The sequence below is a fragment of the Gadus macrocephalus genome, chromosome 10 (assembly GCF_031168955.1).
Source record: "Gadus macrocephalus chromosome 10, ASM3116895v1".
Taxonomy (NCBI): Eukaryota; Metazoa; Chordata; class Actinopteri; order Gadiformes; family Gadidae; genus Gadus; species Gadus macrocephalus.
The window spans coordinates 7,884,982-7,912,030 of record NC_082391.1 but is presented as its reverse complement, the minus strand read 5'-3'; the positions used below and the strand labels follow the sequence as shown (position 1 = coordinate 7,912,030).

Sequence of the window (27,049 nt, the reverse complement as noted above, 5' to 3'; positions counted from 1 at the left end):
GCAGGAGAAGGCAATTCCATTTGTCCTTAATCAAGAGCCTCCGTTAATTATATCAATTTATTTGATTGTGTCTTTCCGCTCACACCTATTTATGTCTAAAATAGATGCATCGTACGGCGTTTGAGTGAAGGTTTACGTTACACATCGGAGTGGCGATTGTTCCATTTTTCTGTAGTCGACATGAATGGACTGCGCGGAGATGTGAATCCCATTGATTAATCTTCACCAGGATCCCCTCCGACCACAGAAAACAATCTTCAACGACTGTAGGGGGGGATCTACGTTGACAAGAATTAGGATACTTGTGAAATAAGATCCGTATCTCGGCCCATGGTGAGCGTCGTTGTGATAAACCGCGGGCCGGAGGCTCGGTTCGGCTCCACCGTCGGCTGTCGGAGCGGTTCGGCTCTCTACCGTCGGCTGTAAAAGTGCTCCGTCCGGCTAGCTCCAGCTTCCTGTTGTTAGCCTGGTGAGCTAAGACGCTCGGAAGGGACTCGGGTCTGTGGAGCCTCGACCATCTGAAGGTACGGTTCATCTGAGTCCGTCTCAGACCCCCTACAGACCTGTGGTGTCTCCAGGGTCTCTCCGTTAAACCAGGTGCTATACTCAATCCCCAGGAGCCTCTGAGCTGATCAGTAACATTGGGAGTTAGCCCTCTTCGGACTGTTCAGGGAAATGTGTTGTGTTCAGGGATATTGTGTTCTTGTGTTGGGGAATATCGTGTTGAGGGATATTGTGTTCTCCTTTCTAAACTTCGTTGGATTACTTGTTAACATTTCCGTCCATTTTTCGGGCTAGTTGCTAATGTTTACTCACTAGATACTCTTTTTTTAATGCGGGGCAGCAGAGTAGTAAAGCTCCAACTGCTCTACTGGATGGGATCACGGATTGATTATAATTCATAATTTCTTAAATGAGACTAAAGCTCTCTGGTCACCTGTAGTCCCAGGCGAACGAGGGGGTCTCGGTGTTAGTTTAGTTTCTGAACCTTGATTTTGTTTTGTTTTCAAATTGGGCATTTAAATGCCACCGAATTAATGCACACCTTTCTAATATAGGAAAGGAGGTGGGTGACGGGACACCGAACTGTCATTAGGAATAACATCTGTCCGTCCACCGCCCTCGTCCCGGCCGCCCCCGCCCGTCTCCGCCATGGACCCCCCGAGGACTCGGTCGCGTTCACGTTCTGGCTTTTATCATTTCGGCATGAACAGCAGCGGCGCAACAAATGGCAACAACACGAACACGGTCGGTAACGGAGCCGTGATGATCAACGCCGGCGGAGGGGGGAACTACTCGCAGCAGAGCAACAACCCCGGCTGGGCGACGCACCACGGGGGACGCGTCTACCCGGAGAGCCAGCAGCAAACCCCGGGGAGCTACCTGGGGCCGGGGCCACAGAGGCACTCTTCCAACGGAGCTCACAGACACCAAGGCGCTGGTGAGCAAGCCTAAACATAATGACTAGTGTCTGGTCCTATGGTCCCTAAACATAATGACTAGTGTCCGGTCCCTAAACATAATGACTATTATCGGTCCCTAAACATAATCATTAGTGTCCGATCTCTAAAGATAATGACTAGTGTCCGGTCCTATGTTCCCTAAACATAATGACTAGTGTCCGGTCCTATGTTCCCTAAACATAATGACTAGTGGCCGGTCCCTAAACATAATGACTAGTGTCCGGTCCCTATACATAATGACTAGTGTCCGGTCCCTAAAAATAAGTGTCCAGTCCTCTGTTCCGTAACATGATGACAACTGTCCGGTCCCTAAACATAATGACGAGTGTCTGGTCCTATGGTCCCTAAACATAATGACTAGTGTCCGGTCCCTAAAGATAATGACTAGTGTCCGGTCCTATGGTCCCTAAACCTAATGACTAGTGTCTGGTCCCTAAACATAATGTCTTGTAACTGAAAGGTTGCTAGTTCAATCCCCAGCTCCTCCTAGCTGAGTTTGATGGGTCCCTGAGCAAGACACTTAACCCTAACTGCTCCTGACGAGCTGGCTGTCACTTTGCATGGTTGACTCCGTCGTCAATGTGTGTATAAACGATGTAAGTCGCTTTGGATAAAAGCGTCTGCTAAACGCCCTAATAGTATAATGACTAGTGTCTGGCCCTATTGTCCCTAAATATAATGACAAGTGTACGTTCCCTAAAAATAATTACCAGTGTCCGTCCCTAAGCATAATGACGAGTGTCCGCTCCCTAAACATAATGACTACTGTCCGGTCTTCTGTTCCATAACATAATCCCTAGTGTCTGCTCCCTAAACATAATGACTAGTGTCCAGTCCCTAAACAGAATGACTAGTGTCTGGTCCTCTGTTCCATAACATAATGACTAGTGTCTTGTCCCCTAACATAATGTCTAGTGTCTGGTCCTATGGTCCCTAATCATAATGACTAGGGTCCAGTCCCTAAACATAATGACTAGTGTCCGTTCAATTCAATTCAATTTTATTTGTATAGCCCTTAATCACCATTACAGTCTCAAAGGGCTTAACAGGCCAAATATTTGTGACACCCCCCTTTACCCATGCCCCCACACGGGCAAGAAAAAACTCCCTTGAATCAGCAAGGAAGAAATCTTGAGAAGAAACGCAGTGTAGGGGATCCCTTCTTCCAGGGATGGTCAGGAGTGCAATGGGTGCCACAATTGACACGCAGGTAAATACATGCACAACATATAAAAAACAATGGTGATGGGGTTCTGGCTGGTTATCCATGAGGAGAGTCCAGGCATCCAGTCCAGCACCCGCAACACGCTAGAACAGACAGAATAGTGAATTAGAACGGAAAAAGTACATAGTGGGAATGTATAATGTAAAAGCACAAGCAAACAGAGTAGTCTTCACTACGCATCTGTTGTATTCACACTCCAAACGCAAGATTGTAAAGATGCGTTTTGAGCTTCCCCTTGAATAGCTCCACAGAGTCAGCTTCCCTGATCGCTGATGGCAGCCTATTCCATAGAAAGGGGGCTCGATAGGCAAACGCTCTCTGTCCAGCCGATTTCTTTTTAACCTTCGGCAATGAAAGAAGGCCGGCTCCCGAAGACCGGAGAGACCGAGAAGGACTATAAGGAATGATCAGGTCCTTCAGGTACGATGGAGATAGTCCATGCAAGGCTTTATAGGTTAGCAATAGCACCTTAAAGTCTGATCTGAAAGTTATTGGTAGCCAGTGTAGAGAGGCGAGAATAGGTGTAATATGATCAAACTTTCTCGTTCCGGTCAGCAATCTAGCTGCCGCATTGTGTACCAGCTGTAGACTCTTTATAGTAGAGTTCGGTAATCCCGAGAACAGTGCATTGCAATAGTCAAGTCTTGACGAGACAAACGCATGAATCAGTGTCTCTGCATCCACTACAGATAACATTGGTCTGATTCTTGCAATGTTTCTCAAATGGAAAAAGGCAATTCTAGTTATACTTCTTATATGCTGATCAAAGCATAATTGAGGGTCAAACAAGACACCAAGATTTCTGACGGATGCACTCTGTGGGATGGCGAAGCCATCCAACCACAGAGAGACATCCTCAAACTTTTCCCGGTCCCGCTTCGAGCCGATAATCATCAGCTCTGTCTTCCCAGTATTAAGCTGTAGGAAGTTTTGTGACATCCAGCCCTTCACAGCAGCCAGACAGGACTCAACCCTTTGAATCTGGGCCGAGTCCCCGGAATCTACAGGAATGTAGAGCTGGGTGTCATCCGCATAGCAATGGAAACTAATTCCGAAGCCGCGGATAACGTCACCGAGGGGAAGCATATAAATTGCAAAAAGCAATGGACCAAGAACCGACCCTTGTGGTACGCCAAAGCGCAATTTACAATGCTTTGATTCTGCACCCTCATGAAGCACAAATTGGGTTCTATCTGTGAGGTACGATTCAAGCCAACCAAGAGCCGTACCCCCGAAACCAACATAGTGTTCAAGACGGTGAAGAAGAGTGCTATGGTCAATCGTATCAAACGCAGCGCTCAGATCCAACATCGCAAGCATTGTGCTTGTATTTTTATCCAAAGCAAGAAGGATGTCATTTACAACTCTTGTAATAGCAGTTTCAGTTGAGTGGAAATTCCTGAACCCCGACTGGAAAGGTTCGAAGAGATTATTCCTCGTCAAATAGTCAACAATTTGCTTTGCTACAATTCTTTCCTGTACCTTGGACAAGAAGGGCAGATTCGATATAGGCCGATAGTTCCTGACTAATTCAGGATCTAGGCCAGGCTTTTTGAGTAGCGGTTTTAACACCGCAGCCTTGAAATTGGAAGGAACAATTCCTGTTGAAAACGAAAGATTCATAAGCAAGAGGATAACAGGCCCCACCGTTGGAAGAAGTTCCTTAAGAACCCTAGAAGGGAGCGGATCCAACATACAAGTTGTTGGCTTTGAGGCCTTTATCACCCTTTCAAGTTCCACCAAGGAAATTGCCTTAAACTCCAAAAGAGTTGCGTCAGAGTTCACCATCCTACTTGGCAGAACCCCATCCTGCCCCACAGGATGTGTAGGATTAGCCGCCCGGTAAGCATCAATTTCCTCTCTAATTGATTGAATCTTATTCTCAAAGAAATCCATGAATTCACCTGCCAAGATCGAGGAGCCTACGGTCTGATTCTGTTTCTGAGTGAGACTCCTCACCGTGTCAAAAAGAAATTTAGGATTATTTCTATTCAAATTAATGATACTAGAAAAGTAGGCGTTCCTCGCGATAGTCAGCGCACCCTTATAGGTGATCAGACTATTATGCCATGCAAGATGAAAGACCTCAAGTTTAGTCGAGCGCCATTTGCGTTCAAGGATCCTTCAATTTCGCTTCAAAATGCGCGTTTCTGCATTAAACCAAGGAGCTGGTTTTTTCAATGTTCGTTTTTTAATTACGTACGGAGCAACTGAATCAATGGCAACAGACAAGGCAATGTTGAGGTCATCAATAAGGCACTCCACAGAACCACTATAGTTACAGAGAGGTGCAAGTGAACCAGATAACTTATCTTCCATAGCTGTAATGGTTGCAGGTGTGATGCGGCGACAGCTGAAAGTAGCTTGCTGATCATCGCAGGGGCAGGATACCACCACCTGGAAAGTGAGCAAAAAGTGGTCTGATAAAGCTGAGGTGTAGGAAGAGACAACTAGCTGTGAAATGTCAACACCGCGGGTCAGAACGAGATCCAGCGTGTTTCCACCGATGTGGGTTGGATGCTGGACGAGCTGTTTGAAGCCAAGCGTATCTGTAATGGACAGAAAAGCCCTTGTGAGGGCATCAGACGGGTTATTCACGTGAATGTTGAAATCCCCAATAAGCAAAATATTGTCTGAATATGTAACCAAATCAGCTGCAAAGTCAGAAAACTCATCCAGAAAAACTGAATACGGTCCTGGGGGACGGTATACTACAGCTAAAACAAAAGAGTCTGGAACTCGTTTTGCTTCTCGAGGAGCTGAGGTGCAGAGCGCTAGCACCTCAAAGGATCTGAAAATATATCTATTCTTTGGCTTTAAATTAAGCTTAGAATTAGATATCAGGGCTACTCCACCACCTTTCTTAACTTCTCTAGATACTTGGGTGCTAACGTAATGGGGTGGAGTAGCTTCGTTTAGGGCTAGAAACTCATCTGGTTTTAACCAGGTTTCACAAAGCCCCAGTATGTCGATCTTTTTATCAATAATTAGATCATGGACCAAGAGCGCCTTCGATGAAAGCGACCTTATGTTCATGAACCCTATTCTGAGTACTTCCCTTTTATTATTTTCAGAGGGAGTCTGGTTAACACTCAGCTCTGTAGCGGTCAAGGGGATGCCGCGGTTTCGACATACTGGTTGCGGCCCTCGTCTGCGGGTTTTACACCTCGAGACAGCGCGAGGCCGCACCACCGTACATATAGGTACAGGGTTATTTTCAGAGGGAGTCTGGTTAACACTCAGCTCTGAGGCGATCAGTGGGATCGCCAGCGTTGGACATACTGGTCGCGACCCTCGCCTGCGGGTTTTACACCTCGAGACCGCACCAGCGTACATATAGGTACAACACTCTCTGAAACAAAAACAACACGCTCTGAAACAATTGGTGCAATAGATACTGGTTCAGCTAACCCATCTGCTGTTCTAGACTCTGCAACGTAAACTATCATGTTGCTAGCAGGTTTGCTAAACTCCTGCAGCCCAGCGTGCTGTGAGTGGATGAGTCACGCCTGACTAAGACATCTATATGTTTTTTGACATAATTGAGGCGCCTAGCCCAGTAGGGTGTAGGCCGTCTCTCATGAGCACACCAGGGCGACCCCACAGGGAGGGCCAGTTATCTATGAAACCAAAGCCCTGCTCTGAGCTATATAGGGCCAGCCAGCGATTTAGAGACAATAATCTACTATAACGCTCATCATTACCCTTATTGGGTAATGACGTTCCTATGTTCCCTAAACATAATGACTAGTGCCGGTCCCTAAACATAATGTCAGGTGTCCGGTCCTCTGTTCCATAACATAATCATTAGTTTCCGCTCCCTAAACATAATGACTAGTGTCCGGTCCCTTAACATAATGACTAGTGTCCGCTCCCTAAACATAATGACTAGTGTCCGGTCCCTAAAAAGAAGGACTAGTGTCCGGTCCGATGTTCCCTAAACATAATGACTAGTGCCGGTCCCTAAACATAATGTCAGGTGTCCGGTCCTCTGTTCCATAACATAATCATTCGTTTCCGCTCCCTAAACATAATGACTAGTGTCCGCTCCCTAAACATAATGACTAGTGTCCGCTCCCTAAACATAATTACTAGTGTCCGCTCCCTAAACATAATGACTAGTGTCTGGTCCTATGTTCCCTAAAAACAATGACTAGTGTCGGTCCCTAAAAATAATGACTAGTGTCGGTCCCTAAAAATGTCTGTTCCTATGTTCCCTAAACCTAATGACTAGTGTCCGGTCCTCTGTTCCGTAACATAATGACTGGTGTCGGGTCCCTAAACATAATGAATAGTGTCCGGCAGGGCTGGGCTATATGGACCAAAACTCATATCTAGATATTTTCTGTTCGAATGGCGATATACGATATTATAACGATATTTTCAGTGTGTAGTTTTAACTCCGCGCCACTATCAACCATTTATTTAGTTTTCTTTTTTTTTTTGCTCAACGAAGCACAGATGTGCTTTAACAACAGATATGTAAGGGATAATGTAAAGAACGCCGGTCATTATCGGGAAAATAAGCCCCGACAGGGCGAACAGGACACCGACCTGAAGGGGCTTATTTTCAATAATGACCGATGACGTTCTATACATTATCCCGCTTATTACACGGCTACTTGCCTAAACGAAAAAATAACTTCATGGTGTCTTTTTACAATTTATTTGTAACCCGCATTCGTAGTGTTGATCCGCAGAGAAATAGTCCGCCAAAGACGTTGACGTCGCATAGCAACCGAAGACGCTGGAGTTGACAAGTTACCGGACTATTTGCGGAGTGATGCCAAAGACGTCATCGGAGACATAAAATCCTGTTTTCCTTGACAGCCTCTTCTATAATATGAATGATTTTAGCTTGTGTGTGCCCGTGCCCGCGATAAATCACACACAAGCTAAAATCATTCAAATTAATGTGCTTTATTTTTATCTTGCACTATTGGAGCACGTACTACTTTCTTGCGCTCCGCCTCTGACTACGAGATGGTTAGTGTTACAACTTTCTGCTGTCGGCTCCCAGACACGTTCCCTCCAGGGCCGATGATCTCTCAGGGGCAACACACCCTTCACTTTGACCGGCAGTGGGTCTGCTTATAGGTCGGAATATGGTCGGAATGAAGCGGCCACCGATTCTTGCCGGGTGCTTTATTCTTTTACACACAACCGGACTCGATCATTACTTCACTAAACTTACATGCACGCTACCGCTCGCTCACACACACACACACACACACACACACACACACACACACACACACACACACACACACACACACACACACACACACACACACACACACACACACACACACACACACACACACACACCGAGAGAGAGAGATGTGCACCAGATACTTTCTCGCGCGAACGAGATACTTTCTCGTGCGCACCAGATACTTTCTCGTGCTCACGAGAAACGTTTTGTTGTGATGCGAAACGTCCGTGGGTGGGAGAATGCTACGTACATATAAGGGGCGGGATTGAGCAGCTGAACATGGTTTGTAGGCTCAGAGAGCAGCGGTCAGCTCTATAAAATAGCGCTCGCAAGGCAACATCAAAATAATATATAATATACCGGTATGGCGATATTGTCTCAACTACATATCGCTTTCAAAAATATACCGGTATAATTTTAAAATCGGTATATCGCCCAGCCCTAGTGTCCGGTCCTATGGTCCCTAAACATAATGACTAGTGTCCGGTCATATGGTCCCTAAACATAATGACTAGTGTCTGGTCCTATGGTCCCTAAACATAATGACTTGTATTCGGTCCTATGGTCCCTTAACATAATTACTAGTGTCTGGTCCTATGGTCCCTAAACATAATGACTTGTGTTCGGTCCTATGGTCCCTTAACATAATTACTAGTGTCCGGTCCCTAAACATAATGACTAATGTCCGGTCCGATGAACCCTAAACATAAAGTGTAGTGTCCGGTCCCTAAACATAATGACTAGTGTCCGTTCCTCTGTTCCATAACATAATCATTACTGTCCGCTCCCTAAACATAATGACTAGTGTCCGCTCCCTAAACATAATGACTAGTGTCCGCTCCCTTAACATAATGACTAGTGTCCGCTCCCTAAACATAATGACTAGTGTCTGGTCCTATGGTCCCTAAACATAATGACTAGTGTCTGGTCCTATGGTCCCTAAACATAAGGACTTGTGTTCGGTCCTATGGTCCCTTAACATAATTACTAGTGTCCGGTCCCTAAACATAATGACTAATGTCCGGACTGATGTACCCTAAACATAAAGTGTAGTGTCCGCTCCCTAAACATAATGACTAGTGTCCGCTCCCTAAACATATTGACTAGTGTCCGCTCCCTAAACATAATGACTAGTATCCGCTCCCTAAACATAATGACTAGTGTCCGCTACCTTAACATAATGACTAGTGTCTGGTCCTATGGTCCCTAAACATAAAGTCTAGTGTCCGGTCCCTAAACATAATGACTAGTGTCTGGTCCTATGGTCCCTAAACATAATGACTAGTGTCCGGTCCTCTGTTCCATAACATAATGACTAGTGTCCGGTGCTATGTTCCCTAAACATAATGACGAGTGTCCGGTCCCTAAACATAATGCCTAGTGTCCGCTCCCTAAACATAATGACTAGTGTCCGGTCCTATGGTCCCTAACATAATCACTAGTGCCCGCTCCCTAAATGACTAGTGTCATTTAGGGGGTGATCCATCTCCCGTGACTAGTGTCAGTCCTATGGTCCCTAAACATAATGACTAGTGTCCAGTCCTATGGTCCCTAAACATAATGACTAGTGTCCAGTCCTATGGTCCCTAAACATAATGACTAGTGTCTGGTCCTATGGTCCCTGAACATAATGACTAGTGTCCGTGCCTATGCTCGATTCTATAGATGTAACGGACCCAGTCGACCCCATTCCTGGGCATAGATGTAATCCCTCGAGGGTCTCACTAGCTCCAGGCTTTTAAAAGCTTTTCACCGTCTGCCGATGCGTGGCGGGATGGTGCGGATCCCTTCTCCCTTTTTTCTTATCATTAAACGATACCATCTTCCAACATGCAGGGGTAACAACATGCAAACACAACAAAGGTTTATCAATCATTGTGCCCCAGTATGACAACACATGGGACTGTTTTATTGATGACTGCAATTTATTTAGCAACGTATTTATTACCAATATATTTGACACTCATAGTGCAGTGCGTTCATAGTCCAAACCTACTCATAGTCTCATCTCCTTTTTATGGAGAATAATTAAACAATAGAATCCTAACATTACAATACTAGATCCATAACCCATCTATCTATATACTGTCTTTCCAGTCCGCTAGGTCTTCCTTTATTCTCCGTTCAGTGAGCTTCCACTTAGTGCACTAGAACTCAAAGACAAGAAGCCATATGAAAGGGCTTTTCTCTCTGATAACTAAAACGAGTCGACAAGGAAGAGCCAGACATGGTCCATGTATTTAAGCATCGTCAAATAATCTGCAGCAATTTAGTTCAAGGCCGCCTGCCTAACCCGTGACATTCCATATGGAAATAATTCCTGTTGAAATTAACCGTGTGAACTAGCACAAACAGCTATCTTTCTGTGTCCCAGGAAGGGGGTGCATTTGTTTAAAAAGTAGTATGTGCATGTGTGATATATATATATATTTTTTTTTTTCAATCAGAGGGAATGTTCTGTCTGAGGAGTGTGCACGGTAACCTCCTCCAGAACTCACTTGGTCTTTTTCCATCTTTTCTGAATTGTTGGAAAAAGAGTATAATATAACAGCTCAGTGGACTGAGGTGTAATGAACAAAGCTGTCAAATCGGGCTGTGGACTGTCGGCCATCGTTGCAGAAGCTAGCCTATCTTCAAATGGTCTTCAATCGCTACAGCTCTCCTTTCTGCACACACTGGTACTGCTCGGTATTTCAGTCAGACATTTACACTAGTGGAGCGCTGTGCCGTTCACACTACATCAGAAAGGGCCTGTTTTTAGAATGGCACATTCTATTATTATCGACCTGTTTCACTCCACACCGAGCAGTGTTTAACACGCGACTCTTGTTAGGATTTATTACTTGCTTCGGGATCTGATGTTTTTCCTTCACCATTGTGTGAAGACATTTCGATGATTAGACATGGTTTGCATGCATCAGTGTTGAGTAATTAACATCCTGGATGCATTTGCTGGCCAACCAGGCTGGTGAACCTTTGTGTAGATGAGTGACTTTGATATTTCATATATATATCCTACCAGGGGTCGACGGGCCGAGAAATACACAATTTAGAAGGCAGTGGCAAGTAAACCTCATCATGGTTTTGTTCCCAAGTTTTCCTTCGAAAAACAATTTTGAGATCCGGTTGTTCTCTTTTGGTCGTTACGTCTTCTGGTCTATTGATGTTTTTCGATGGGAGAGTGAGTGTTTGTCCTGTGATGGCTCATGTCTGACGCCTCCGTCTGTTCTCTCTGTGGCCTGCAGGGGGAGTGCTCCACTTCCACCCAGAGAACATGTGCAGTGAGGACCGCGACAAGGTGGGAGCCCTCCAGTCACTAGAGCTGATATAGAGCTGCCACCAGCAAAATGAACGCATGGGATTCTCCTTTGTGATGACTCACCAATATCATTAAAAGTTTGCAATGTATTTTCTGACCATTGTGCGTTGCGGGCTCTGTGTTCAGATGGAGGACAGCCCGAGCCCCAAACGCCCGCGTCTGTCCCAGCAGTCCATGTTGGACCTAAGCACCACCCCCCCCTCCAATCCCTCCTCTCCCATTCGTCCTTGGGAGCTCCCGCCCAGCCGCCGGCCACACCCTCACTACATGCCTGAGAGGTGCCACACACCTGTTCGCAATCGCCGCAGGTAAACATGACGACACAATGTTTCAGAGAGTTGAAGTTGTGAATGTTACCCTGTTTAAATCAGCGATCGTATCTAATTGAATGCCATATTGATCACTTTAATTCTCATTGAGCATTCAAGCAGTTAACCATAACGATGTACATTTTATAAATCATACGGAAATAGTTGTTTCAAACCTCTGTAGAGTTAATGAGCTTTGGTGAATCAAAGGGTGCGATGAAGGCATGTTGTCTGGTGGCCACTGCTCAGCAATGGTTTATTTCATCTGATGTCTAGTTGCAAATTAAATAGTTTTATACAGCATGAACATAGAAGATTTTTAACAAAGTTGATATCATATATCTAATAAAGCTCTTATGTAAATCTTGGTTCCAGTCCTCCAATGAGACGGCAGCGTGGTCGCAGGGACCGCCTCGCCCGCCACCACCACCACCACCACCACCACCACCACCACCACCCGCACAACCCCCACCCCCACCCCCCCCATCACCACTACAACAACAACAACAACGGCGGCGGTGGCGGCAGCAGCAACAACAACAGCAACCACCACCTCCTACCGCACCACCAGCACAGCCTCCACCCCCACCCCCACCACGGCCCGTCGGTCGGCCACCAGGACGAGAACTACCGGCTCCCAGCCCCCCCGCCCAGCTACGCCCCGCCCTACAGCCAGACCCCCCGGGAGGAGCGGCCTGGCTACCACCCCCCCAACCTGTCCCCGCGGCCCCTCCACCACTCCCCCACCCTGTCCCCCCGCCTGCTGCACCACCCCCACCACCACTCCCCCACCCTGTCCCCCCGCCTGCTGCACCACCCCCACCACGGCCAGCAGAGCAGCATGGTGCTGGACCTCCATGAGCAGGTAACCCACCGCAGAGTGCTGTTCAGGTTACCCCCAGCAGAGTGCTGTTCAGGTTACCCCCAGCAGAGTGCTGTTCGGGTTACCCCCAGCAGGGGGCAGTTCAGGTTACCCCCAGCAGAGTGCTGTTCGGGTTACCCCCAGCAGAGTGCTGTTCGGGTTACCCCCAGCAGGGGGCAGTTCAGGTTACCCCCAGCAGAGTGCTGTTCGGGTTACCCCCAGCAGAGTGCTGTTCGGGTTACCCCCAGCAGAGTGCTGTTCGGGTTACCCCCAGCAGGGCGCAGTTCAGGTTACCCCCAGCAGGGGGCAGTTCAGGTTACTCCCAGCAGGGCGCAGTTCAGGTTACCCCAGGGCAGGGGGCAGTTTACTATAGAATAAGGTACTAAATATTAGGGGTGGGAAAAATAATCGATACTTCGATGCATCGCGATTCTCTCTAGAATAGGGGTGTGCACGGGTACAGGTGTGCACGGGTACACGTGTAACCGGTTAGTAAATCATAACCGTTAAAAATAAGTAAACGAAAACCGTAAAAAAAAAAATCACCGCGCCATTGTTTCAATGGGAATCGCGACGGTCCATAATTTCAACATAAAGTTGACATATTTATTAGTGCTGTCAAGCGATTAAAATATTGAATCGCATTAATGTCATAATTAACTCGCGATTAATCACATTTTTTTTCTATTCTAAATATCCCTTGAACTTTCGTACAAAACTCTTGCTCAGCAAAGATGGGAAATACTATGACATTTATTATTTAAACCAGTATGAATATTCCTACCATACGTAGGCCTTTACACATTACCAGGCTATCGAATAACGCCTACTAGGGTTGCCGCGGTGTGGACATTTTCACACCGAGTAATACGCTCGTGTCAACACCGGTATTACCGGTATAAACGGTATTAACTTTGAAACTATAGGTCAACCGCCATCTTCTCCGTCAACTCTCCTCTCACACTCTGTGACAGCGGCTGGCAGCGCGCCAATTCTCGGCGTCTTATAACGTTCTATATATAATAGTATAATATAATTTTATATATCATAATATCACGGCCAAAAGCTCTGTGCGCCTCCGGATGGCCGTAGCGCGGGGAGCTCACGTAGGGATTGGGCTTCGCGGGTTTGTTTACCGGCGTTGCTATGGTTACCGGTCTTGTAAGGAAGCATGTCAATTCTCGGCGTGACAATTCTCCCGCACAGAGCAGAACTGTGGCCTATTCTACACATTTAAATTTTCTTAATTATAATTATACTCATTTTTACTGAATTTGTTTTTTATTACGAAAAAAATTACGAAAAAAATTCGGGTTGCCCCCGGCAGAGTGCTGTTCGGGTTACCCCCGGCAGAGTGCTGTTCGGGTTACCCACCGCAGAGTGCTGTTCGGGTTACCCACCGCAGAGTGCTGTTCGGGTTACCCACCGCAGAGTGCTGTTCGGGTTACCCCCAGCAGAGTGCTGTTCGGGTTACCCCTTCAACATTCTGTTCCCCAGAGAGGGATCATTTAAGTAATTTTAAAATTATTTAATTTATCTTCAGTGTGTATTGGCCAATCTGATTTGTCTTGACCCGATTGCGATTCAGCCTACGCATAGCATGCACGCAAACTCACAGCCAGACACAAGAACTCCTTCTAATTCAAGAACAGCTTTTTCTTTAATGACATAGAAAAGAGAGATTAGAAATAAAATACAACTGAAACCAATTTTTTACATATTTCCATATTGTGTTGTAATGCAAGCTGCATTGAATATTGCATTGTTCATAGAAATTCATATTTGTGACAAAAGCTTTTTCTCTAATAAAATATTAGATAAGTTAAATCATCTGTTGATCATCTTTAATGATCATCAGAAAAGTAGGAAGTGATTATCAAACTCTGAGTAGCAAACTCAGATGTGTATGTTTGTATATTTGAAAATCACGCATGGAAATGTACATACAATAAAAAATTTGCATCGAGATGCATCGATAATCGTTTTAGAATCTAATCGCCGACCTCATAATCTGAATCGAATCAAATCGTGGAGTGCCATGAGATTCCCACCCATAGCCGCGGGAACGTATTCTCAGCAGGGGGTGCTGAAAAAAAAAACTCAGCCTGCACTAGACTCGCAACTCGCTACATTGATAAAAAAGATATATAGCAGCGCAGCTCAATTACACCAGTGCATGCGTGCACAGTCGAAAATTGATCGTTGTGTTAACACCATGGTTCACATCCAGCTGCTCACAGAACAAGTTTAGCGCACCACCGCTCCCCTCACACTTTCTCATATAACTTTTTTTCAGCACTAGGTCATATGAGCATTAAATAAATGCTGCGTCTCAAAATGCCTTGGACAGCAGCGAGGATGACTCGCTTTGCCACGGGCCGAAACAGTGCGGAGCGACCACAGCCAGAGCGAACACAGCGGGGCAGGAGTGTCAGGAATAGTCTTTGGTGTACACATCAGTACGGCCTATTTGCACTACTGTTTAGTGGCAGTGCAGTGTTTTATTCTATGCCTTTTTATTTTCGTATACTATTACAATGAATACAATTCATTTATTTATAAAAACAAGATCTGGTCTTCAAATCTTTTTTCCAAATATTGGTCGTCTTACAATGGGCTTTGTGTTTATATTCGGACCAATACGGTAAAGCGGGCGCTCACATGACGTTAAGCATTTCCTGGTGCATAATGTGACGTTTCAGAACCTAAAATCCCGATTCTCCCCGTTGACACGACAACACATAACCGGCGTTTTCAGAAATCTCCACTTTGGCCGGAGTTTTTAGAAATGATCGTTTTCTGTGATAAGACCGTGCCGCAGCACCCCCAGCACCCCTACTTCCTGCGGTACTGTTCCCACCCCTACTAAATATACCAGAGGTGCAAACTCGTCACCTTTCGGCGAAATTCTGTTTTTCACCACAACTAGGGAATCTGCTAAAAGAGAAATTGGGGGTTCGGGGGAGGGGGGCGGGGCTGTACGTCCCAGCCAAGTCATCAACGAGTACTGGCCAATGAGAGGCAGAGTAGGGTGGGTCACTAGCCAATGAGAGGCAGAGTAGGGTGGGTCACTAGCCAATGAGAGGCAGAGTAGGGTGGGTCACTAGCCATTGAGAGGGAGAGTAGGGCGGGTCACTAGCCAATGAGAGGCAGAGTAGGGTGGGTCACTAGCCAATGAGAGGCAGAGTAGGTTGGGTCACTAGCCAATGAGAGGGAGAGTAGGGCGGTTCACTATCCAATGAGAGGGTGAGTCACTAGCCAATGAGAGGGAGAGCAGGGTTGGTTATTAGCCAATGAGTGGCAGAGTAGGGTGGTGGGGGTGTGTCTCATTGTCATTTCACAGAAATACATCTTTAATTGGCATGGATGTGGGCCTGGCGGCCTTCCGTTAGGGGCCTGGAGGCCGTCTGCTCAGGGGCCTCAGGCCCCAGCGAGGCCCCTGAGCAGACGGCCTCTAGGCCCCTAACGGAAGGCCACCAGGTCCCTGAGCATACTGACTGAGTGCTGAGTATCGTGCTGCTCTCCTCTTCCACCCAGTGTATCTTATCAGAGGTCAGCCCGGCCTCCGTGGTGTGATGATGATAACCCCCCCACCCCCCCCCCCCCCCCCCCCCCATGTGCAGGGTTCTCCTCCGGTGTCATACCCCATGTCTCCACCGGGGGCGCCGCCGGGCCTGCCCCCCCGCTCCGCCCCCCAGCAGCTGCCAGCGTGTTCGGTGGTCTTCAGCGGACAGCACTACCCGGTCTGCAACATCCCCCCTCCTCCGGTGAGTGCTGTGTGTCTCATGTTTGGTCTGATGGCCCATAGTCTCAGTTGGCGGGGCCCCAATGTGTTGTGATATTTCTGAGGGCCGTCCAAGTAGCTTCATTAATCTGTGTACAAACAGGGCTGCCTCCATCACTGGTTCTGCTCATTGTTCACTCTCTCTCTGTCTCCCGTCTGACTCTCTGTCTCCCGTCTCTCTCTCTGTCTCCCGTCTGTCTCCTGTCTGTCTCCCTGTTGACCGTCTGTCTCTGTCTCCTGTCTGTCTCCCTGTTGCCCGTCTGTCTCTCTCTCTGTCTCCCATCTGTCTCTGTCTCTCTTCTCTCTCTGTCTCCCGTCTCTCTCTGTCTCCCGTCTCTCTCTGTCTCCCGTATCTCTCGGTCTCCCGTCTCTCTCTGTCTCCCGTCTCTCTCTCTCTGTCTCCCATCCCTGTCTCCCGTCTGTCTTTCTGTCTCCCGTCTCTTTCTGTCTCCCGTCTCTTTCTGTCTCCCGTCTCTTTCTGTCTCCCGTCTGTCTTTCTGTCTCCCGTCTGTCTTTCTGTCTCCCGTCTGTCTTTCTGTCTCCCGTCTGTCTCTCTGTCTCAAGTCTGTCTCTCTGTCTCAAGTCTGTCTCACTGTCTCCTGTCTGTCACTCTGTCTCTCTCTCTGTTTCCCCCTCTCCTGTCTGTCTCCCCCCCTCCCGTCTGTCTCTCTTTTCCCTGTCTCACCCCCAGGTCCTTCAGACCTGCTCGGTGCAGCACCTCCCCGTGCCCTACCCCTTCCCCTCGCTGCTCTCCAGCGACCCGGCCTTCCTCCTCCCCTCTCCCCACCTCCAGCACCCCCCGACCCACCACCACCACCACCACCTCTCCCACCACCCCCCCCACCTCGCCCAGCCCGCCCAGTTCGGACCCTACCCCACCCAGCAGGCACGCTCGGTGAGTTGAGATGGATCCATTTCTTTCCATCATAAACCACAATAAACAATATGGTCCTATACAGTAAGATGGAAGAGCATATATTGCAACACTTAGAATATGATGATCATAATGAAAACGCCAAACCACACTCACCAACCCAATAGCTACGTTGCCCTCATTAGTTTTGATACTATTATGGTTGCCATAATGACGGCAGCCGTTGCAGCGGATCGAGAACGAGGTGGAGTTGCTGGGCGACCACCTGTCCCTGGGGGCGGGGCTCCACTACTCCTCGCCGCCCCACCCCGCCCTCGCCGCGCATTCCGCCCAGCTCCACTTCCTGTCCCACGACCCGCTGCCGCAGGAGTTCTTCGGCGTGGTGAGTGCTGAACCAGCCCACTTTGGTTTTTGGTGCAACAGTTTTTTTTTTCACTATGAAGATATCGATGACTGGCGACTTCATTAAATAAATCCAGAGTAAACAGACCCGTGTTGGCGATGCCAGAAATACCACAAAACTGTAATCGATTTTAAAATGTTCAGAATCTCGACCCGTCCTCGTGTACGGATCTCATTTTGGGCTGTCTTTGGCCCATGTTGCTGATGCTCCTCCTCTCTGAGCCTTAATGTGTAGCGTCTTCTCCTCTCCTCCTCTAGTCGTATCCAAACTTCATGCCCCGGCGGATCCAGGGCCGACGGTACCGCTCCCAGCAGCCACTGCCGCCCTCGCCTTACCACCCCAGCTTCCTGCCTTACTTCCTGTAGGTACCCAAATCTGTCACTGACTAGACCCCCCATCAAACAGGGGGGTCCTGTTCTTTAAGGCTCTTTATTGTATGTATAATGTATATCTTGGTGTTGGTCGGTAATACCATAGATGCTTCAGAGTGGGAGGAGTGGTCCACCCACTTTCTTATAACAATATATTTAATGTATTTTATTTGAAACTCTTACATTTACATTTAGGGCATTTAGCCTCTCCTGGAACCGTCACCTTATCGTGGTGGAGAGGTTTGCGTGTCCCTGTGAACCTGAGAGCTGTGTTGTCTGGAGCCTTGTGCTCCTGGTAGGGTCTCTCATGGCAGAGTGGTCTCAGGTGAGGGGCCAGACTAAGAATGGTTCAAAAAACTCCAATGAATAACGGAAAAAGAGGAGATGTGACCCGGCCCGGAGGAAGCCCGGGGCCCCCGTCTGGAGCCAGGCCCAGACGGAGGGCTCGATGGCGAGCGCCTGGTGGCCGGGTTTGCCACGGAGCCCGGTCGGGCACAGCCCGAACAAACTACGTGGCACCCCCCCTCTCTTCATCCCATGGGCCCACCACCTGTGGGAAGACCCGTTGGGGTCGGGTGCGCAGCCACATGGGTGGCAGCGAAGGTCAGGGGTCTCGACGGACCAGACCCGGGCGGCAGAAGCTGGCTCTGGGGACGTGGAACGTCACCTCGCTGTGGGGAAAGGAACCGGAGCTTGTGAGGGAGGTGGAGCGCTATCAGTTAGATCTGGTGGGGCTTACCTCCACGCACAGTCTCAGCTCTGGTACCGTACTCCTGGATAAGGGTTGGACTCTATTCTTCTCCGGAGTTGCCAAGGGCGTGAGGCGCCGGGCGGGTGTGGGGATACTCATAAATCCCCGGCTGAGCGCCGCGGTGTTGGAGTTTACCCCGGTAGACGAGAGGGTCGCCTCCCTGCGCTAAGGGTTGTAGGGGGGAAAACTCTGACTGTTGTACAGCTCAGAGTACTCGGCCTTCTTGGAGACCCTGAATGGAGTCCTGTATGGGGCTCCAGTAGGGGACTCCGTAGTTCTGCTGGGAGACTTCAACGCCCACGTGGGCAACGATGGAGACACCTGGAGAGGCGTGGTGGAGAGGAACGGCCTCCCTGATCTAAACCCGAGCGGTCGTTTGTTATTGGACTTCTGTGCTAGTCATGGATTATCCATAACAAACACCATGTTCGAACATAAGGGTGCTCATAAGTGTACCTGGTACCAGAGTACCCTAGGCCGAAGATCGATGATCGATTTCGTGATCGTGTCATCTGATCTGAGGCCGCATGTTTTGGACACTCGGGTAAAGAGAGGGGCGGAACTGTCAACCGACCACCATCTGGTGGTGAGTTGGATCAGGGAATGGGGGAAATTTCCGGATAGACCTGGTAAGCCCAAACGAGTAGTGCGGGTGAACTGGGAACGTCTGGAGGAGGCCCCCGTCCTAGGTATCTTCAACTCACACCTCCGGCGGAGCTTTTCTGGCATTCCTGTGGAGGTTGGGGGCATTGAGCCGGAGTGGGCGGTGTTCAAAGCCTCCATTGCTGAAGCTGCGGTGGCTAGCTGTGGCCTCAGGGTCTTAGGCTCCTCAAGGGGCGGTAACCCTCGGACACCGTGGTGGACACCGGTGGTCAGGGAAGCCGTCGGACTGAAGAAGGAGGCCTTCCGGGATATGATATCCTGGAGGACTCCTGACTCGGTTGCAGGGTACCGACAGGCTCGAAGGGCTGCAGCGGCTGCCGTGTCGGAGGCTAAGCAGCGGGTGTGGGAGAAGTTCGGAGAGGCCATGGAGAAGGACTTTCGGTCGGAAACACCAAAGTGTTTCTGGAAGACTATCCGGCACCTCAGGAGGGGGAAACGGGGAACCATCCAAGCTGTGTACAGTAAGGATGGGACTCTGTTGACCTCAACTGAGGAGGTCGTCGGACGTTGGAAGGAACACTTTGAGGAACTCCTGAATCCGAATAACACGCCCTCTATGTTGGAGGCAGAGCTCGAGGTTGATGGTGTTTCGTCGTCAATTTCCCTGGTGGAGGTCACTGAGGTAGTCAAACATCTCCGCAGTGGCAAAGCCCCAGGGATTGATGAGATCCAGCCAGAAATGCTAAAGGCTCTGGGTGTTGAGGGGCTGTCATGGTTGACACGCCTATTCAACATCGCGTGGGAGTCGGGTACAGTGCCAAAGGAGTAGCAAACCGGGGTGGTGGTTTCCCTGTTCAAAAAGGGGGACCAGAGAGTGTGTGCCAATTACCGGGGTATCACACTTCTCAGCCTCCCTGGTAAAGTCTACTCCAAGGTGCTGGAAAGGAGGGTTCGGCCGATCGTCGAACCGCAGATTGAAGAGGAACAATGCGGTTTTCGCCCCGGACGTGGAACTACGGACCAGCTCTTCACTCTCGCAAGGATCCTGGAGGGGGCCTGGGAGTATGCCCATCCGGTCTACATGTGTTTTGTGGATCTGGAGAAGGCGTATGACCGGGTCCCCCGGGAGAAACTGTGGGAGGTGCTGCGGGAGTATGGGGTAAGGGGGTCTATCCTCAGGGCCATCCAATCTTTGTACTCCCAAAGCGAGAGCTGTGTTCGTGTTCTCGGCAGCCAGTCAGTTTCGTTCTCAGTGGGTGCTGGTCTCCGCCAGGGCTGCACCTTGTCACCAATCCTGTTTGTGATATACATGGACAGGATATCGAGGTGTAGTCGTGGTGGGGAGGGGTTGCAGTTCGGTGGTCTGAGGATCTCGTCACTGCTTTTTGCAGATGATGTGGTCCTCATTGGATCATCGGCCTGTGACCTTCAGCACTCACTGGATCGGCTGGCGGCCGAGTGTGAAGCGGCTGGGATGAGGATCAGCACCGCTAAATCTGAGGCCATGACTCTTAGCAGGAAACCGGTGGATTGCTTACTCCGGGTAGGAAATTAGTCCTTAGCCCAAGTGAAGGAGTTCAAGTACCTCGGGGTCTTGTTCGCGAGTGAGGGTACTATGGAGCGTGAGATTGGCCGGAACTCGGATTAGAGCCGCTGCTCCTTTACTTAGAAAGGAGTCAGCTGAGGTGGTTCGGGCATCTGGTAAGGATGCCCACTGGGCGCCTTCCTTGGGAGGTGTTTCAGGCACGTCCAGTGGGGAGGAGACCTCGGGGAAGACCCAGGACTAGGTGGAGAGATTATATCTCAACACTGGCCTGGGAACGCCTCGGGATCCCCCCGTCGGAGCTGGTGAATGTGGCCCGGGAAAGGGAAGTCTGGGGCCCCCTGCTTGAGCTGCTCCCCCCGCGACCCGACCCCGGATAAGCGGATGACGATGAGGATGATGAGGGGCATTTAGCAGACACTTTTATCCAAAGCGACTTACAAGAAGTACATTTGTCATAAGAAGTGAAACAATATATCGCTGTCAGTACAGTAACGATGTTCATAGAACCAAGTGCAAGTGCTAACAATTGCTAGGCTAACCCATTCCCCATGTACAGCAATGCTAGCAGCTACTGCAGATGTTACACAATTAAGTACTATGAAAAAGTGCAATGTAGAAGGGCATACATTAAGTACCAGGACGTACAACATACAATGGTGGCCAGAAGGGGCTGGGTAGCTATGCAGAGTCGGGGTGAACTCTGAACAGGTGAGTTCAGAGTTCTTACAAAATAATGACCAAGTTTATTCGTGAAGTATATAGAGGACCGTTGTATCAGATGTTCCATCTACCCAGTCTCCCTGAAGTAGTTTTAAACGTCTTCCTCCAGGTCCATGCTGCCCGTCCAGACCACCGGCCCGGCCATCAGCCTGGAGCTCGACGTGGACGACGGGGAGGTGGAAAACTATGAGGTCTGAGCTTACCTCTCAGGAATAAACTCACTGTGTGTCCTCCCTGTCCCCGTCTGTCCTCAATGTCCCCTAGTCCGTCCTCACTGTCCTCCATGCAGGGTTCACGTTAGCCGGCTATAGCCGGACATTGGCCGATTGCACCCACGCATGGCCGGTATAATAAAATGTAAACGGCCCACATGTCCAAGAAAAAAAAGAAAGAAGTTTGCATTTATGCATGAATTAATCAGCATATGAAAACCAGTAGAGGTTCGTGGCCGAGCTCACCAGGGGGAACACGAACGTGCATTCATGAACGCGCGCAGTGCATCCGCACATGAATACACACGTCACTACTCGGTGGCCACGCTGTTGAACGCTGATTGGCTGTCATCACACGAAATTCGCGTCAAAGTTGAAATATTTCAACTCGAGCGAATTTGACGCGGCACAAATCCTCGTGAAGTCGCTCGCCTGTGCACGGCGAAAGTGTGGCGAGACGAATCAAAACTTGTCGCCGGTTTTCTCTCGCGAAGAATTCGCCCGATACGCGTCTCTACGTTCACTTTGTATGGGATCTTGTCGCCCCGTCGCGTTTGGTGTGAACGCACAAATCTTTCCCGACTGGGCAAAGCTGGCCAAAATCGCCAGTACAATCCCCGTGTCCAGTGTTCCTGCGGAACGAGCCTTTTCTCTCCAAAACAGGTTTAAAACATCTATCAGAAACCGCCTAGCTGGGGTAAAGATGAGGCTGATGCACATATCGAGCCTTGGGCCGGGGTTGAAAGACTTCAACTTTTCGCGAGCAGCGGAGCACTTCCATGCCATGAAGTTGCGCCGAAAGTAGCCTGCAAGAATTGCAATTATCGAATGAATTATTTGTCCCCCACTGTGTCCTCACTGTCCCCCACTGTGTCCCCCCTGTCCTCACTGTCCCCCCGTCTGTCCTCACTGTCCCCCAGTCTGTCCTCACTGCCCCCCCCTGTGTCCTCACTGTTCCCCCGTCCGTCCTCACTGTCCCCCTGTCTGTCCTCACTGTCCCCCTGTCTGTCCTCACTGTCCCCCCCTGTGTCCTCGCTGTCCCCCCGTCTGTCCTCACTGTCTCCCCTGTGACTTCACTGTCCTCATTGTCCCCCACTGTGTCCTCACTGTCCCCCCCAGACGGGAGGTCTGTCCTCACTGTGTCCTCACTGCGCCCCCCTGTGTCCTCACTGTCCCCCCCCTGTTTCCTCACTGTCCCCCCCTGTGTCCTCACTGTCCCCCCCTGTGTCCTCACTGTCCCCCCCTGTTTCCTCACTGTCCCCCCCTGTGTCCTCACTGTCCTCGCCCTGTGTCCTCACTGTCCCACACTGTGTCCTCACTGTCCCCCCGTCTGTCCTCACTGTCCCCCACTGTCTCATCACTGTCCCCCCGTCTGTCCTCACTGTCCCCCACTGTGTCCTCACTGTCCCCCGTCTGTCCCCAGGCCCTGCTGAACCTCGCTGAGCGGCTGGGCGAGGCCAAGCTGCGGGGCCTGACCAAGGGGGACATCGAGCAGCTGCCGTCCTACAGGTTCAACCCCAACAACCAGCAGTCTGAGCAGACGCTGTGAGTTCCCCGGGACATGCCCACATTACACCATGCCCACGCTACATCACGCCCACACTACACCATGCCCCCACACTGTGACACGCCCACACTACACCACGCCCACTCTACCCAACACCCCCACGGTATGACACGCTCCCACACGCAGCGCTACAGAGGTGTGAGGCGATGGTGTGCGATCATTACTCTGTCTGCAGATGTGTGGTGTGTAGATGTTGTGCGATCAGGTGTGTGGTGTGTAGATGTTGTGCGATCACTCCTCTCTGTGCAGGTGTGTGGTGTGTAGATGTTGTGCGATCACTCCTCTCTCTGCAGGTGTGTGGTGTGTAGATGTTGTGCGATCACTGCTCTCTCTGCAGGTGTGTGGTGTGTAGATGTTGTGTGATCACTGCTCTCTCTCTGCAGGTGTGTAGATGTTGTGTGATCACTGCTCTCTCTCTGCAGGTGTGTAGATGTTGTGTGATCACTGCTCTCTCTCTGCAGGTGTGTGGTGTGTATGAGTGACTTTGAGTCTCGCCAGCTGCTCCGGGTCCTGCCCTGCAGCCACGAGTTCCACGGCAAGTGTGTCGACAAGTGGCTCCGGGTGAGACACGCACAAACACACACACACTACTGCAACACTAGTGTTTATATTTCAGTGTTATTTTCTTATTATTCTGCCTGCTTTCTACCTCTAAAGATGATTATAACGAGCAGGATAATTCAACATCTTTTCATACATTTAACAGAAGTGTCACTTTAACTTTATCACCTATTTCAGAGGTTTTTTTAGAAAATAATTTATCCAAAGTAAATAGAATATTTCTCCATAGCTGCAAGGGCTATAATAGGTAATATTGGTTTCAAAATAAAGATAACACCTGTGTGATTGGTGTTCAATGTGGGTACTGCTTTATTAGAGTGCATAGAGCTAGAACACAGCATGAGGCAAAGGTATAATTTCCGCCTGAAATAAGTCATTTTTTAGATTGAATACCAATTAGTGCATTATCTTTTGGGAGCCCTATTATACTACATGGTACTATATATATAGTACTAGGTACTTTATGGTACTGTGTGTGTGTGTGTGTGTGTGTGTGTGTGTGTGTGTGTGTGTGTGTGTGTGGGGTCAGCGTGTGAGTGCAGTGGACGAGCGAGCGGTATGTAAGTTTAGTGAAGTAATGATCGAGTCCGGTTGTGTGTAAAGGAATAAAGCACCCGGCAAGAATCGGTGGCCGCTTCATTCCGACCATATTCCGACCTATAAGCAGACCCACTGCCGGTCAAAGTGAAGGGTGTGTTGCCCCTGAGAGATCATCGGCCCTGTAGGGAACGTGTCTGGGAGCTGACAGCAGAAAGTTGTAACACTAACCATCTCGTAGTCAGAGGTGTGTGTGTCCTTGAGTGCTTTGAATGGCGCCCTCAAATACAATTTATTATTATTACTATAGGGCCCTATAGTACGATAGGTGCTTTGATCATATCACAGCATCTCAGGAGTACCTGGGTCAATATTTGATGCAAATAAAGTGAAGTAGAACTAAGTTGAAGGTTTTAGTGGAGGTAGGTTTAGGAGTAATTTCCAAATAAATCCAATTCAAATTTGGCCTTATAAACTTTGAGACCCAAACAGGTTGCACCATTTGGCCACAGGATGGCAATGACATGAGTTCTGATTGAAGGCATTAACCTGTTTGCTCTGAAACCCTCAGCTGCTATCCATTGATCTTAAACACTGTTTAGTTACAGAACGGTGCCCAGACACTGGATTATCTCTCTGGTGGTTTTATGCGATCAAGCTTTGATCAACATATAGGTCGATCAAAGTTGTATAAATAAAATGATATTTATATATTGTGCCTCTAGTTGGCAGTGATACGGTTTGCACTAGTGGTATCAGAGGTTTGAGTAATCATAACCAATGTTAGCTCATCAAAAACAATTAAAAGTTGAAGAGCTAATCCTTGTAGGGATGTTTCCAATGTCTGCTTTCTCATGTGTTTGAAATGCCTTCAACATCTTATGCAATCGGGGGGAGGGGCTTAATGTGGCGAGGTGGTCAAAGGTGTCCTCTTAACTGGGACCCCTCTCTCTGTGTGTCCCCTCACCCTCCTCTTAACTGGGAACCCTCCCTCTGTGTGCCCCCTCACCCTCCTCTTAACTGGGACCCCTCTCTCTGTGTGTCCCCTCACCCTCCTCTTAACTGGGACCCCTCTCTCTGTGTGTTCCCTCACCCTCCTCCTAACTGGAACCCCTCTCTCTGTGTCCCCTCACCCTCCTCTTAACTGGGACCCCTCTCTCTGTGTCCCCTCACCCTCCTCTTAACTGGGACCCCTCTCTCTGTGTGTCCCCTCACCCTCCCCAGGCCAACAGGACGTGCCCCATCTGCCGTGCCGACGCCTCGGAGGTGCAGCGTGACTCTGAGTGACCACCAGGGGGAGACTGACACTGTTACTGTCCGTCGCATTTCATCACTGCCCCAGTGATCTCCCTCGCTGTCTCCCCCCCGCAGAACCAACCCCCTACATGTTACAAGCACGTGCACATAAAGCCCCCACCCCCCAAGCACTTTTTTTACTTTTGCCCAGTTTCCTCTCACCGTTTAAATCCCTCTTCCTGCCATTCATTTGGTTTTGGTAGGTGTCCATTTCTTAATTCTTTCCGATTGTTTTGCCTTTCTATCTCTTGCCCGCACATCTCCCCTCAGCACTGAATGTTCCCCGTCTGTCCGCTCCAACCTCTGACATAGACATGTCTGTCAAACCTCTGACAGACATCTGTCTGTCAAACCTCTGGCACAGACTGGCAAAAGGTTATGCTGCAGTGTGCACGCGTGTTTTTCTCTTTGTGTATGTGAGACAGCGCAGGCAGTTCTTTGTGTGTGTGCGTGTGTGAGCTTTAGAGCTGATTGGTTGTTTCTACGATGTGTATGACCAGAGTAACGACTTATGAGAGTTTTTTTTCCCCCTCTCGTGTGTGTGTGTGTGTGTGTGTGTGTGTGTGTGTGTGTGTGTGTGTGTGTGTGTGTGTGTGTGTGTGTGTGTGTGTGTGTGTGTGTGTGTGTGTGTGTGTGTGTGTGTGTGTGTGTGTGTGTGTGTGTGTGAGACTCCTTTTCTCTAGCTTGATACTTAGGGTCCATACTGCCTCTGGAATGCATGATTAATCAGTTTGTTTTATTAGGGCTTTTGATATTATTAAATATTGTGAGTGATTTTTTTTTTTCTGACTGGCAGTTACTTCATCCTCATTCCGTTTCTTTTCATGTTTCACTATTCTCTAAAGTTTTGTGCATTATACATTTTCCCTTTTCTTTGGCTGTCCTATCAAAGATGAGTTTGTCTGACTGCGGTGGCACGTGTGTATGTATGTATGTGTATATGTATAAAATTATGAATATCTGTATACCAAAAAATAAAAGGCTTGATACAAACTTTTTTACCTCCTTTTGGTATGGTTTTATCTTTCATTAAAAGGGGTGATAAATGCTTTCTCGACTTCCCTTTGCTTCAGATATTATGTTATATGACGTATGTATAAATGTTCTACATCTGTTAAAGGCACCCAGTGCAACTTTATGTAAACATTCAATGAAAAATAAACATTCAATTTCTAGTCTTTTTTACACGTAAGTTTCAATAACTCCATACCATTACATATCGACATTCAAGGAGCAAAGATGAGACGTCGTTGTGTGGTGAGAACTGATAGAAAATCGTAAACAACAACAATTGCCGGTGGGGAGAAGCCATTTTTCCATTGACTGGAAGCCTGCTTTATTTATTGTAGGTTACAAAAAATAAAGAAAATGGCGGCATTGTTATCGATTTTGTATCAGTTCTCACCACACAACGACGTCTCATCTTTGCTGC

General features: G+C 48.7%; 1 protein-coding gene across 3 annotated transcripts; it reads left to right on the top strand.

Annotated features, from left to right (window-relative positions):
- Positions 1-9: 9 nt before the first annotated feature.
- Positions 10-26,610, top strand: LOC132466271 (E3 ubiquitin-protein ligase RNF38-like). 3 transcript variants are annotated; one of them, XM_060063404.1, is made up of 13 exons: positions 10-524; positions 1,059-1,441; positions 11,149-11,201; positions 11,349-11,530; positions 11,906-12,395; positions 16,016-16,159; positions 16,868-17,071; positions 17,271-17,432; positions 17,711-17,814; positions 21,554-21,635; positions 23,080-23,201; positions 23,685-23,784; positions 25,546-26,610. In XM_060063404.1, the coding sequence occupies exons 2-13, from the start codon at positions 1,153-1,155 to the stop codon at positions 25,606-25,608; spliced, it is 1,995 nt and encodes a 664-aa protein (XP_059919387.1). In that variant the 5' UTR covers positions 10-524; positions 1,059-1,152; the 3' UTR covers positions 25,609-26,610. The 3 variants fall into 3 exon arrangements, with proteins under 3 accessions (XP_059919387.1, XP_059919386.1, XP_059919385.1); XM_060063403.1 differs by having other exon boundaries at positions 16,760-17,071; positions 17,280-17,432; XM_060063402.1 differs by having other exon boundaries at positions 16,760-17,071.
- The last annotated feature ends 439 nt before the right edge of the window (positions 26,611-27,049 follow it).